This window comes from Phaseolus vulgaris, chromosome 10, assembly GCF_051622355.1.
Source record: "Phaseolus vulgaris cultivar YP4 chromosome 10, ASM5162235v1, whole genome shotgun sequence".
Classification (NCBI taxonomy): domain Eukaryota; kingdom Viridiplantae; phylum Streptophyta; class Magnoliopsida; order Fabales; family Fabaceae; genus Phaseolus; species Phaseolus vulgaris.
Window position 1 is genome coordinate 44,569,320 of NC_143507.1, and position 14,119 is coordinate 44,583,438.

The 14,119-nt window shown below is 33.8% G+C and overlaps 1 protein-coding gene across 1 annotated transcript; it reads left to right on the forward strand.

Annotated features, from left to right (window-relative positions):
- LOC137819727 (N-terminal acetyltransferase A complex auxiliary subunit NAA15) lies at positions 1 to 13,178 on the forward strand. The gene is made up of 26 exons (XM_068623676.2): positions 1 to 271; positions 1,252 to 1,330; positions 1,524 to 1,606; positions 1,702 to 1,851; positions 3,181 to 3,296; positions 3,621 to 3,726; positions 4,508 to 4,579; positions 4,670 to 4,785; positions 5,431 to 5,563; positions 6,027 to 6,104; positions 6,189 to 6,242; positions 6,380 to 6,450; positions 6,732 to 6,786; positions 6,856 to 6,951; positions 7,611 to 7,739; positions 7,850 to 7,932; positions 8,021 to 8,251; positions 8,601 to 8,733; positions 8,814 to 8,921; positions 9,595 to 9,726; positions 9,812 to 9,868; positions 10,236 to 10,333; positions 10,450 to 10,508; positions 10,594 to 10,705; positions 11,968 to 12,068; positions 12,450 to 13,178. Exons 1-26 carry the CDS (start codon positions 221 to 223, stop codon positions 12,623 to 12,625), a joined length of 2,679 nt encoding a protein of 892 aa, XP_068479777.1. The 5' UTR covers positions 1 to 220; the 3' UTR covers positions 12,626 to 13,178.
- Positions 13,179 to 14,119: the final 941 nt, after the last annotated feature.

Sequence of the window (14,119 nt, forward strand, 5' to 3'; positions counted from 1 at the left end):
GGTATAAGGCGAGAAAGTGAGCGCACACACATCTAAGAGTTTGGTTGCTTCGTTGGTGTTCACAGTAGGGTTGCTCTTTGCTTTGCAGCTCACAAAACGCCACCATTCTCTCTCTCTCTATTCTCTCGTGACCCTATCATTTATTTTCATTCTATTCCCAATTCCATCGAATCTCTCTCTCTCTCTCTCTCTCTCTCGGCAACACACTCTGCAACAAACAATGGGCGCTTCTCTGCCTTCCAAGGAGGCCAACCTCTTCAAGCTTATCGTCGTAAGTCTCGATTCGCACTCCATTCTCGCTTACTTTTTCTGCTTGCTCATAGAAACTCCGCGCAGCTTCACTCACTGTGTGTCTTTCACATCGTAAAACCCTAGATTCTGTTATCACGCTATATTCGCTCATTTACAATCTCCAGGAATCTACCAGAACGATATTAGGGATCTTCGCTTGAATTTCCTTCGTATATTTTGTGATGTCTTTTGGAATTGGTCGTTTCGTGCTTTGGACTTTGAGCTTGTTGCCTGGCTTCACTGTGCTCTTTGTTTTATATAGGAAGTAGTGTCTTTAGGTGCTGCAAATCTGGGAGAGAAGTTTAAGGGAAGGGAAATTGGGATATTCAGTTAAATTGTGTTTTTGTTTTGTAATTGTTGTAATTTGGAAGTACTCACTGGTGTATCGGGTTTTCGCGGGATTAGTGGTTGGTTGGTTGGAAATTCGGCACTCCAGGGTGTGAGTTTTTTGGTTTCTCTGTTTTTCTCCATCTCCCTCACATAGGATTTTGGAAGTTCGAACTGATGTTAAAATGACTTAATATGGTTGTTTTTTTTATCAAAGAGAATGTTGCATGGTCCGCTGCATGGGATTCTACAGCCATGGAGAACAATGATAGATTGTTTGTAAAATATTGGCGTCCATGTATGCGTGCTGCAAGCTACTTGACTAGGCCATGCTGTGAATAATAAATACAGTAAAATTTGGAACAATGTTGTTGCATCTTTAAGGAGTTAAATTGAAAAAGGACGCCGTAGTTGAAGTTGATTCCCATGCTTTGAATATGTTTGGCATTGTTCTTGTTCTTTGTAATTGGTTTTCCTCTACGGAAAAAAAAAACATTTGTCGTTTGCGAGCTCTTGTAACTAAAAATTGGTTATATTATCATTAAGATATTTATCCAAGTGAAATAATATTGTTTTTGAGATGGTGGGTAAATTTGATGTGAAGGTTACGTGTCACTGTTCTTCTTTCTGCAGAAATCATATGAAACCAAACAGTATAAAAAGGGCCTCAAAGCTGCTGATACCATTCTGAAAAAATTTCCAGACCATGGAGGTATACTTTTTTGTGGTTATTTTCTGAGCTTTAATTTTTTTATCAGGGGTCATTTTATCTACCCCCTTAACTATTTAAGTCATGCAATTTTAGCTTCCATTCCCCTTTCTATCTATTATTTCTTATTTGCGGCATGTTTTGCTTCTTTGGTCATAATTTTATTTATGTGTCCGTTTCTGTTTCTTGATGATAGAAACTTTATCGATGAAGGGTTTGACACTAAATTGCATGGATCGTAAGTCCGAAGCATATGAACTTGTTCGTCAAGGATTAAAGGTTTGTTTGTTGTCTTTGATTTTACTTCATTTATCTATTCTATCTTACATATCTGTTTGTCGGATGATCCAGCTCTGATTTTTGTTTTGGTACAGAATGATCTTAAAAGTCATGTTTGCTGGCATGTTTATGGTCTCCTTTATCGATCAGACAGAGAATACAGGGAGGCGATCAAGTGCTATCGAAATGCACTGAAAATAGATCCTGACAATATTGAAATTCTTCGTGACCTATCACTCCTACAGGTAGCATCTTAAATCCATTTGCCTTTATTTTGCTTCTCTACATATCAATAAATTTAATTTGGATGTAAGTCTTTATGGTGGCGTGTGCTTAAGTTTGAAAATCATAATATTAGTCTGTTAAACAAGTGGAAGCATTTTCTTTTGCTATCTGTTTTCATTTCCTAGAGATCACTCCCATTTGTAAATTTTTGAAATTATCTATGGTTGGATTAGTTTTTTATTGTAGCTACTAAGTTGTCTCAACTTTTTCAACTTACAGTCCCGACTTTGAAATTTGTGAATGAGACCGTCAAAATGATAATTTGTTGTTTCTGTTAGAATAGTTTATTATTTGTTTGTTCTACAACTTTGACAAGGTTGCTTTTTGGTTGTATCTAGCTTATGGGTTAAGGGTCATAGACTGTAGCCTTTTTCCTTTGATTGTTCTTGTCCTTACCTTTTTCACACACACACATGCATACATACACACACATAAAATACATTAGCTGAGGCAATACTCATTGAGTTTTGATTTAAGTTCAAGTTTCTATCAGAGTGAGTAAGATCTCGCTCTACATTCTGTTGTTGCCAGTACATCACTGTTTGCCACTGTCCGCCATCTATGTCTGCCATTTGCCGCCTTTTATGAACCTAAGGTTAGCTGCACCTCAGGGAGTTCAATTCAACTCAAGACGTTGCAAGACCTAATACTTAGGTACACTGTGTCACACACCAATATTTCTGATGCTCTGTGGGGTGTACAGCTTGTCAGACTCTCATCTGACCACCTCTAGTAACTTCATCGGCTACATATGGGCACATTTCTGCCCTTGGTTCTCAGTTTTGACCTACTTGAAGGCGTTGGGCACGCCACTCCCTAAAATAGTGTTTCGTGCCCTTGAAGTGGCCTTCATAGGTTCTGTTTTCCCTATCATTACAAATGCAAAATTAAAGTGGAAAAATTACTTGTCTTGGTCTGTCTATGTGGTGTTGTGGTTCCTTGGTCAAGGATACCATGACCATCTGGGGAAGGAAGGTAACTTGACAATAAATACACTGTTAAAAGATGAGTAACAAAATGTTAATTTTCCGTGTTAAAATTGACATGGAAGGTGTTGTAACATTCCAATACTTCTATTGGCAACATTCTGTGTTGTTGTAAATATAAGTTTATTCAAGTTTGATTCAGTATCATATTTCCCTTGCCATGAACTACAGTAGATAAATGTTTCTCTGCTGTACTATTTTGCTGTGGATTTAATACTTTTCATTAAATATATCTGCATGTGAATATATCTCCAGTGATTTTTTTATGATTTGATTATGATGTTTTTTACACTTCACTCACAGGCACAAATGCGAGATTTAACAGGCTTTGTTGAGACAAGACAACAACTTTTGACTTTGAAGCCAAATCATCGCATGAATTGGATTGGATTTTCTGTAGCCCATCATTTGAACTCCAAGTATGATTTGGATTTGAATTGAATTTTTTTTTTCCGAAATGGTGATAGTCATTGGCCTCAAATCTATTTTTTTCACAAGCTTCTTTTGCAGGTTTATGTTCTTGATATAAATAATCAATGCATGCAATTTATAATTTTATCCCTATTTTACTTTCTTTTCCCCCATTTTTTATTTGTAATTGGCAGTTGTGTGTCTCTGTGGTATGAGTTTTTTGAAGTAATATTTAGGTTTTATAGATGGCTATTGAGATTTGCTATTATAGAAATATCATAATTTTGTTCGTATGGTTGTTTGTAATATTGATCTTTTTGAATGTGTGCCAGTGCATCCAAAGCAGTTGAGATTTTGGAAGCGTATGAAGGGACTTTGGAAGAGGATTATCCTCCAGAAAATGAAGGGTGTGAGCATGGGGAAATGCTTTTGTACAAGGTTTCAGTTGTTTCTTTTTTTATGCACAATTACTATTTAGACATTAAGTGCTTGATGTATTTTTTTTACCATAATTAGCATTTTGTATGCATGAGAATTTCAATTTGCTACTTTTTTTATTTATCTTTTAGATATCAAACTTTTAAACGAAACTGCTAATATTTACTTGAAAACTGTATGAGAGAATCTTGTGACTTTGAAGCCTCTATTGAAGGACTGTTTGGACACATTGACCTTTTCTCTGTCAAATTCAGTTATCTGGATTTATGAATTTTTGCCATGTTGTCTTACTGGATTGTCAGATTGGCAATATAATGAACGGGCTTCCTGATTGGGTCAACCCTTGGTCCAAAACCTGGCCTATTTAAAATTGAATCCAACATATCTGGTACAAGTCTTGGTATTGGTGACTTATGCCAAGCATTGTGAATTCCAAGGTTGTTTCCTCGGTTGTGTTCATTATACCCGGAAGCTTCTGTCAATTAGATAATCATCGGACCGTGTAATTGAAGTGTATTTTGGCTGTATGTGATGCCTTTTTATATGCTAATGATGGCTGGTATTCACTACGGCTTCATAAGTTCGATGAATTTTTTTGTTACTTTGATACTAAAATTAAAGATTTTGATATGATCATAGTCAAATGACATTGTATTGAATATGAATTTTTTGGCTGTCAATTCTATGGTTGAATGTTCAAGAATAGGAAATCTTTATATGGTTTGACTACTGACATTATTTTTCCCTGTGGTGTTTCTCTGCACCAAATACTATTGCCCAGATCTCGTTGTTAGATGAATGTGGGTTTCTCGAGAGAGCACTTGAGGAGTTGCACAAAAAAGAATTTAAAATTGTATGTATGTTTTAGTTTTATTAACTTGGGTAATTTGATAAATGTAACTACTATATGAGTTCTAACTTGCTTTTGATTATGTCTTCCTAGGTTGATAAGCTTGCATACAAAGAACAGGAGGTGTCACTTTTAGTAAAGCTTGGTCGCTTAGAAGAAGGCGAAGCTTTGTACCGGGCATTACTTTCCATGAATCCTGATAATTATAGGTGATCTTTGTTGCAACATATATTTTAGGTTTGAGTGTATCAGTTGATTTTTTTACAACTTATGGTATACTATAAGAGATTCACTAATTCTAACTTATCTAACTTCTTAAACTTCGTAGTTATACTTGCTTTTTTTTTTTCTTTTTCACTTCTCATTTTTTTATGTGCCTCAGTTTGGTACTGGAAACTGTTGTTTACCTTCTTAAGGCGGGTTCTATGTGAAATTAGATTAGGATAAGCGGTGCATGTCTTGTCCTAATTTTAAGAGAAATTATCTTTTTTACTAGCCATTGGTGTAAATGCACGAGGGGGATGATTTTAATTCAGTTGCAGAATAGTTTTAAATTTTGCTTTTCTTTTAAACTTGGTCCTATTCGGTTTGATGCATTATCTACTACACTGTATTTTTTGTATATGATAAGCAGTGCATGTCTTGTTCTAGTTTTAATGGGAATTAAAATCTTTTTTATTACTGTTCGGTAAATTGACTAGGGATGATTTTGTTTCAGTTGCAGAATTTGGTTCTATTCGGTTTGATGTGTTATTTACAGTTGTCTACTCTGTATTTGTGTATATTATACTGCTCATTTTGTTTATTTATGCTTGTTGTAACTGAAGTTTAGTTCATGATTCACGTTTATTCAGATACTATGAAGGACTCCAAAAGTGTGTTGGACTTTATTTAGAAGATGGGCAGTACTCGCCTGATCAAATAGACCAGTTAGATTCATTGTACAAAGCAATTGTACAACAATACAAGTGGTCTTCCGCTGTTAAGGTAATCCTTTGTATTATTATTGCAGATGTTTTTACCTGCTATTTAACATCTACCATCATGTATTACAGTTATCACTTAGCTAATATTTCTGCCATGTTATATATATATGTGTGTGTGTCTTTGTATCACAATGAGTTGTGATATATTCATTACATCCTTTCTCTGGAAATGGGTTTAGCCATTCAAATATTGCTCCATTGCTATTTAATTTATTACGAGATGGGATTTTCAAATTTTCTTGCTTTATGGTAAATACTGAGAAAACTTGGATTTAATATCTATTAGCATAATAAGTGTGTGACCATAGGGTTTTTAGTTTCTCTCTCTCTTGTATAACAATTCAGGAAGATATATGCCAATGAAGGAATCCTTGTTTTGTTACTCCACTTGTATATTTCTTAGCAACATGAGTGTTATTGTTTATTTAATGAAGTACATTCTTTTTAAACTTTTTATTTGCCAGAGAATACCTCTAGATTTTCTACAAGGTGACAAATTTCGAGAAGCAGCAGACAATTATATTAGGCCTCTCCTAACCAAGGTTTACAAAATTCCCTTTCATATTGTATTATGTCTAGCTCAGTTGTTCCAAAATTGATTGGATTTCTTTTGATGTTGTTTCTAGGGAGTTCCCTCTCTATTCTCTGATCTATCATCTTTGTACAATCACCCTGGGAAGGTTAGTCTTGTCACATATATTTATACTATTGAGTGTTTCAGATTTCGTATGCTTATTTTTTTCTGCCATTCATTTGAGCCTGGAGATTACTGGTTTTGTGGATTTTGATTGTTTCCTTTTCCTTAAACTTTGTACAGGCAGATATTTTGGAACAACTTATTCTTGAGTTAGAGCAGTCAATTAGGATGTCAGGCCAATATCCTGGAGGGTAAAATATTTGTTTACTTTTGTGTGTAACACATGAATGAAGTAAAATGTTTATACAGTGCCTATGTTAGGAATTTTTTCTTGGTTAGCTCTTGCTTGAAGAGGAGAACTTCAAGACAAACACATTCACTTAAAATTTCCTTGCAACAACCATAAGTAAATAACCAAAATGAAACCAACATCCCTTATCCACAAGGCCATGATATGACGAATGCCCTTATAATTGGTACTTTTGAATTCCTTTCTTGTGTTTTATGGCTAACCAATGTTTCTCTTTCACAGGACGGACAAAGAACCCCCTTCAACTCTTATGTGGACTTTGTTTTTATTGGCTCAGGTTGGTGTCTATTATTTGATTTTTAGATTAATTATCACCTTTTTACTAAGAAAATTTGTACTTGTGCAGCATTATGACAGACGGGGTCAATTTGAAATTGCTCTTTCTAAAATTGATGAAGCTATAGAACATACACCCACAGTCATTGATCTATATTCTGTCAAGGTTTGTTGGAGTTATAAACTCTTCTCATTTCTTTCTAGTCCTTTTGTTATATGATAAACCCTTCACAATTCAAATCCTATCCCTTTCACACAATTCTGGTACGTGTTTGATTTGAACGTTAAGATGAATATTAAATGACTTTTTTTCTTATGATAATTGAATGAATTTGTTCCATTTTATATCCAATATAAATCACATGATTTAATGAGTTGCTATTTTAATTTTAATTTTACCAATTTTTGTGAAAAAATTAAAAAAATCGTATCTTAAATTGTTAGATGAAAAGGAATTAAAGGAGCATTTCTTAACTTATCTATTTGACTATTCCACTGCCTTATTTGTCACTCACTCATTCAATGCATTCACTATTTGGTTATTTCATTGACCTGTTTGCATTCTCTAAAATATAGGCTTTACAAGCGCGCGTGTGCACACTTATGGTTAAGATGTTTTATTTTATCTATTTCAAGATTCATATTGGAGTAAAAACTAATACAGTTTTACTTCAATAGTTAAAATATTATATCGAACTCTATATCTTCTATGTGATATATTTGAAGTGATATTTAGTTCTCAAAATTGTATGATTGTATACAAATTATGATACATAATTCAATATATACCAAATTGAAAGATTGTTGTTTCTATTTGTGAAACAGAGTCGTATACTGAAGCATGCTGGTGATTTGGTTGCTGCTGCTGCATTTGCAGATGAAGCTAGGTGTATGGATCTTGCTGATCGTTATGTTAATAGTGAGTGTGTTAAGCGGATGTTGCAGGCTGATCAGGTTTTTGTCTATCTTTTGGTTATATTTGGATGTTAACTACACAGGCATTGTGATTTTCCATTTTTCATTTTCTGATCTGCTTTATTCATATCTGTTCCTTTGATACAAAGGTGTCTTTGGCCGAAAAAACTGCTGTATTGTTCACAAAGGATGGGGATCAACACAATAACCTTCATGATATGCAGTGCATGTGGTTGGTATATCATGATATTTTAATATTATGCACTGTTTAATGAGTACTGTGTTTTAATTACTTAATGTGTCACATCTACCTTTGGAAGGTATGAGCTTGCCTCGGGCGAAAGTTATTTTCGCCAGGGTGATCTTGGACGGGCACTAAAAAAATATTTAGCAGTGGAGAAGCATTATGCTGATATCACGGAGGACCAATTTGATTTTCATTCTTACTGCTTACGGAAAATGACTTTGCGGACTTATGTGGAAATGCTGAAATTTCAAGACCAATTGCATTCACATTCATATTTTCACAAAGCAGCAGCTGGGGCTATCAGGTGAATAGCTTGTTGTCTTTTGTTGGCATTGTGCTATGCTGAATGAGTTATATCTGTTAATATTGTCTGGTGATTTGATTAACTGGATTATCATCGGAGTTAAAAGTGGAGGTCCAATGCATATGCATATGGGAAACTAAACATGTGTGATTTTTTTTTAAAGTTTCTTCATTGTTACATGCAAGAGCAAGAGTTTTTTTTTACGTAGTTTGGTGTTAATTTTTGGTTTTATACCCTAAAGATCCTCAAGGACTGTTGTCTGTTCTGCCTTATTTAATACCAGTAAAGCAATCTACTTCTGAGTTCTGAATGTTTTATGATCTCATAAACGTAACACTTTGAGTTGCAGATGCTATATTAAGTTGTATGATTCTCCCCCAAAGTCTACAGCAGAGGAAGATGATAATATGTCAAAGTTGCTTCCTTCTCAGAAGAAGAAAATGAGGCAAAAACAGAGAAAGGCAGAAGCAAGAGCCAAAAAAGTATTGTAGTCGATTTCTATAGTTTCTATTGACCTGCCTGTGGGAAAGGTACTGATCCTGTTGTTTACATTTTTTATTAGGAGGCAGAAGAAAAGAATGAAGAGTTAAGTTCAAGTGGGGTATCGAAGTCTGGGAAACGGCATGTAAAACCTGTTGATCCTGATCCAAATGGGGAGAAGTTGCTGCAGGTTCAAATTTAATGCATTCAATGTCTATTAGAATACATGAAAATATCTAATTATATCTGAGTAATGTTGAGTATATTAAGATTATATCTTAGATTCTCATTTCGCTGTTCTAAAATTTCATTTAGTGCTCAGAATAAATTTTTTCTGCATAAGATCATGTAGATGAGTAGGTACAGGCTCTACCCCTCGGGTGATTGTCACTTTGCATATTTGCATTTTGGGTCTTTGAAGGAAAACCGTAAACACATCTAATCATCACTGTATGCTATAAAAAATGAAAGGGTTTTAGAAATACATAATACAAATAGTTTTTTTCTACTGTTCTAATCAGGATTCAGGAGGACGGAGTTGGAAACGTACTAGCATAGTGTGGATGGTTATATAGGGTTTTGTTTCATTATATAAATCTGAATAACATTTGTTGGTGGTCCTTCGTATTTTTTAAAAATAAAATTTATTGTAAAAATAAAAAATTATATGGACTTTGACAAGTTAAAAGGCTACAGTGCATACTTTTGATGTTAAAAAACGCATGTGCATTACAAGTTTAAAAAAATTTAAAATTTGTATAAATAAAGCATAATAGTGTCAGGATTAAACATGCTAATTTCAACGTCATAATGTTTCTTTACATATTCATTTTAGAAATTCACCTTGTGTTTTCCCTATGTAGGTTGAAGATCCACTGTCAGAAGCTACTAAATACTTGAAGTTGCTGCAGAAGAATTCCCCTGATTCATTGGAGACACACTTGCTCTCTTTTGAATTATATACAAGGAAACAAAAGACTTTGCTTGCTTTTCAGGTAGGAGGAGCCCAGTAACTTAATTTATCTAGCATCATTTGCTTCATATTTAAGTAATTACACTTCTTTCTCCGTGGGATTGTAGGCTGTGAAGCAGTTACTGAGATTGGACTCTGAACACCCTGATTCTCATCGTTGCTTGGTATGGTGTCTCTAAAAATTTACTCTTGTAATATTTTCATATTAAACTAAAATTGATAATACAATTTAATCTCATAATAATCGCCCACTAAGCTATTTTTTTTATATAACAGTAGTAGGAATAATAATAATGATAGTAATAAAAAAACTGTATTGATAATTGCTTTACTTTAAATCCTTGTCTTTATCAAGAATTGCATGGCACATAATTGCAAGAAAAGTGTACCATAGGATTTGGTACCGGCTTCTCCTAGTATGTTTTTTTATTTCATTTTTCTCATTTTCCCCTTTGTTCTTTTCTCCATCAAACACACACAAGGGGGGAAAACCTCTTTCTACTTGGATTTATTCGGGTCCATATGTTGCAGATTAAATTCTTCCATAAAGTGGGATCCATGAATGCTCCTGCAACTGATAGTGAGAAACTGATTTGGAGCGTCTTAGAGGCTGAGCGCCCAAATATTAGGTTCTTAATTCAGAATTTTTCCTCCTTTTGTTTTCTTGGGGATTCGTATCTACAATTCTTTTATTCATTTTATGATTATAATCTGATTTTAATTTTATCTGCTTTCTTTTTTGCAGCCAGGTGCATGAGAAATCCCTGTTTGAGGCAAACAACTCTGTCCTTGAAAAACACAAAGGTCATAGTGAACTTTATCGTCAACATGCAATGCATATCTTTCAAGTTTCTTTAGGAAAGTTTCTTAATTTTGTTTCTGTTTGCAGATTCTTTGATGCATAGAGCAGCTTTTGTAGAAGTCTTGCACATTTTAGATTCAAACAGAAAATCTGAGGCTGTAAAGTTCATTGAAGAGTCAACAAATAACACTGTGCCCAGGTAATGCTTTACAACATTTTAAGTGATGCTCTCATGCTCATTCAACACATTCTTTTTGAAGTTAAAGTAAAAAAATAAGAATTTTAGAAATAGGAGAGACAGATAGAGTTGGAGAACAAAGAGTGAAGAGAAGTTAGTTTTTTTTCAATTTTTTTCCAAAACCTCCTTGACCTTGTCTTTTTGAGTTCCCTTTTTCCTTTTTTTTAAAATAAATAAAATAGTTGTTTATTTTCCTATTAAATTCAAATTTTGTTTTTGGTTCCTAATATATTTTTTTAACTTTTTTGTCCATAATATAGTTTAAAAGTAATTGTCTAAATCGTTTTATTTTACTGTTCAAAGTTTTATCTAAACAAATATACAATTCATTAGGAACAGAAAGGTTACATTTTTTTATTAGAGACCAAAAGCAAAATTTGGAAATTTATCAAGAACCATAATCATATTTATGCCTTTATTTATTTAAGAATTTTAATGAAACTTGTTTAAAACATTATTTCCTTTTAAGAAGAGAAACCCCATGAGGCTGGGCCAAACTAATGTGTTTCTGACACATGCATATGCTGGTCGTGTATTGGGTTAAGATATCATTTTCTTATATAGATCACATACTGCACATACTTTGATTTGAGAAAGCTTGTTGGAATTCATCATCTCACCCCTCCACTGTTTGTTTTTTGGTGTGAGGCGGTTGCTTATGAGAGTAATCCATGGCATGGTGAGAAGATGGGAAAAAATAGTAAGGGTTGAGGACACCCACTCGGAGAGTTGAGATTGTGAGTGGGGGACATACAACCATCCTGTTTTTTGTGGATGAAGATGGATGGGTTTCTTCCCGAATTGCCAAACGGTATTTCTGTGTAAAGACAGTCCCCTGTCTTGTTTCTAATTTTAATTTTTAAAAGGTGGTGGTCAAGTCGTTTTCTTTATTCCAGAGATGGAAACAAGGGTCAAGATGCCCAAGTGAAATACATACTGGATCTCAGGTCAAGTGTAGCAGATTACCAACAAAACAATACTAGAAGTCTTTAAAATGAAGATTTTTAAAAAAGTGACTTTTTTTCTTTTAAATTATTGTGCCTGAATAGTTGCTTATGTATGTATCTTGTCCTATAATTTATGGACTCGGACGTGTCAATGTTCATGTTTGTTTCTGTGTGTGATTTATGAAATTAATCTCTTTATTTATTTTCTAGATTCATTTTAGCTGTCAAATCTTAGTAATGGTATTACTGAGTCTTTCAATACATATCTTATGCTAGAAATGGAGCACTTGGACCAATCAGGGAATGGAAACTTAAAGACTGTATTGCGGTTCACAATCTTCTTGGAACAGTTCTTGCTGATCAGGATGCTGCATTGAGTAAGTATAACTTGGATTTTTATGTTGCCTGGCTAATTTTTCTGTTGGTTGGCTTGGACGTGAGGGGAAGTGCGTATGGTAATTTTAGCACGTGATATTTTCTGCAGATGATACTTATTATTTCCACAAATAAAGTGTTTCGACTTCCTTTTCCTGCGCTGAAAGATTAAAATTACTACTTGCTTTGAAGCAGACACGATTTCCTATTTTTAAGGAAAAAAGGGACTAAAGGAGATGAGAATTGTTCGCTAAAACATTTAGTTATTTTAATATTTTTCTACTCACATTTAGTGTTCTCGGTTTACATTTAATTCCATTTTCTTGTCCATATTTGTAATAGTGCAATAAAGCATCGGAGATTAATTCTATGTACTCTTGCAGGATGGAAGGTGCGATGTGTGGATTACTTTCCATATTCTACGTACTTTGAGGGAAGGCACAGCTCTGCCTCTCCCAACTCAGCCTTCAACCAGTTACGTAAGAACTCAGAAAGTGAGAGTAGTAACCACATCACATCAAACGGGAAAGTAGAGGCATTTAAAGATCTCACTATCTGATAAAGTCGAATGCATCCATGAGATGAGGCTAAGAGACATGCGTGTTACCCAGTTTGGATGCTTATTAAACCAAACGGCATTTGACACTCCCAGAAACGACCGTGTTGCAGTTTGCGGCAACAAAGGTCACAGTTTTGGTGCGGGTTATGGCAAACTCTACACTCCATGTATTTTCTTTGCATGATTTCTCCCTCCCATCTGTGATATTTATTTGGTTTGCAAATGTGTATAATTTTACCTCAATTATTATGTCTTAGGATTGACTTTTTCAATTTGTTTCACCCCTTTTTTCTGAGAGGTGGTAGACGGGGCTCCATGGGCCTTTACCACTGTCTTAGATTTTCATTTTGGTCGTTGGGAGAGCTACACAATCATTTAGGTTTTGGTCCTGCATCCAGCCAACATATATATAGGGAGAGCATGTTGTATCTTTCCTATTTAATTGGTCTATTCATGTATAACCATTAACTTATGTGAAAGTTTTGCAACTGGATGCCAAAATGACGTAATTTTGGATGATGAATTCAGTAAAAAAAAATGGAGGTTGGTAGAACTGCTGTATGTGGGCACCATTTGGTTTACCAGTTTTAGTTGAATCAAAAGTCTGATACAATAAACACAACAAAATGTGTGGTACCTAAAAACTGTGAGCGAGGAATCAAGTTTAGAGAATGAAGGAAACAAACTGTTTTAGTGTGAAAACGATATCTAATTTTTTATTGCGATAATTGAATTTCATTATGCAAACTTACGATGAATTCAAAATCCTCGTGCGTTTTCTCTATACTTTTGTATGGTACTTAAGATAAATTTTACTTAATACTTTAATATTTTGTTATGTAATTTTTTTTATATTAAAAGAGTTAAATAATTTGAACATAACATAGGAAGCTGAATCATCCCAAAAAAATGTTGATTATAATTGATTTGCTTGTTCATAATTGTGATTTTGATGGTGATGCATGGGAGTTGCTTCGTATATTCAGTTTTGCGCATGAGCATATGTGTAAGTTAAATAACATTAATTTTTTTTTATCTTACTTACAAATTTAAGATGTTAATAAAAGCAAGTTAACATCAATAATATAAAATTGATTTTAAAATTAAAAGCAGCACATTTCTTTTAGCATGACAAAAGTTAGAAAGAAAGATAATGTTTCAAATATAAGATAAAAAATTCTAATTAAAAAAATATTAATAGAAACGAGATTCTATCTTAAATGAATCTTTATCAAATGGAAGGTTTTTCAACAAGAAAGTTATCACTGTTATATATTTAAAATCAGTCCTGCTGAAGTTAGTAAAACTATCAATGAAAAACCTAATTTACAAAATAAATCCTACAACTATGATTCAATTACTCTTTCCACCGGTTAAAAAATATCTAAAATAAAATATATTTAGGATTTTTTAAAATATTAAAGGATATGGATACAAAACTTGTAAAAGAAAGCTAATATCGATTGTCTTTTTATAATTCTTAATTGTTCCTCT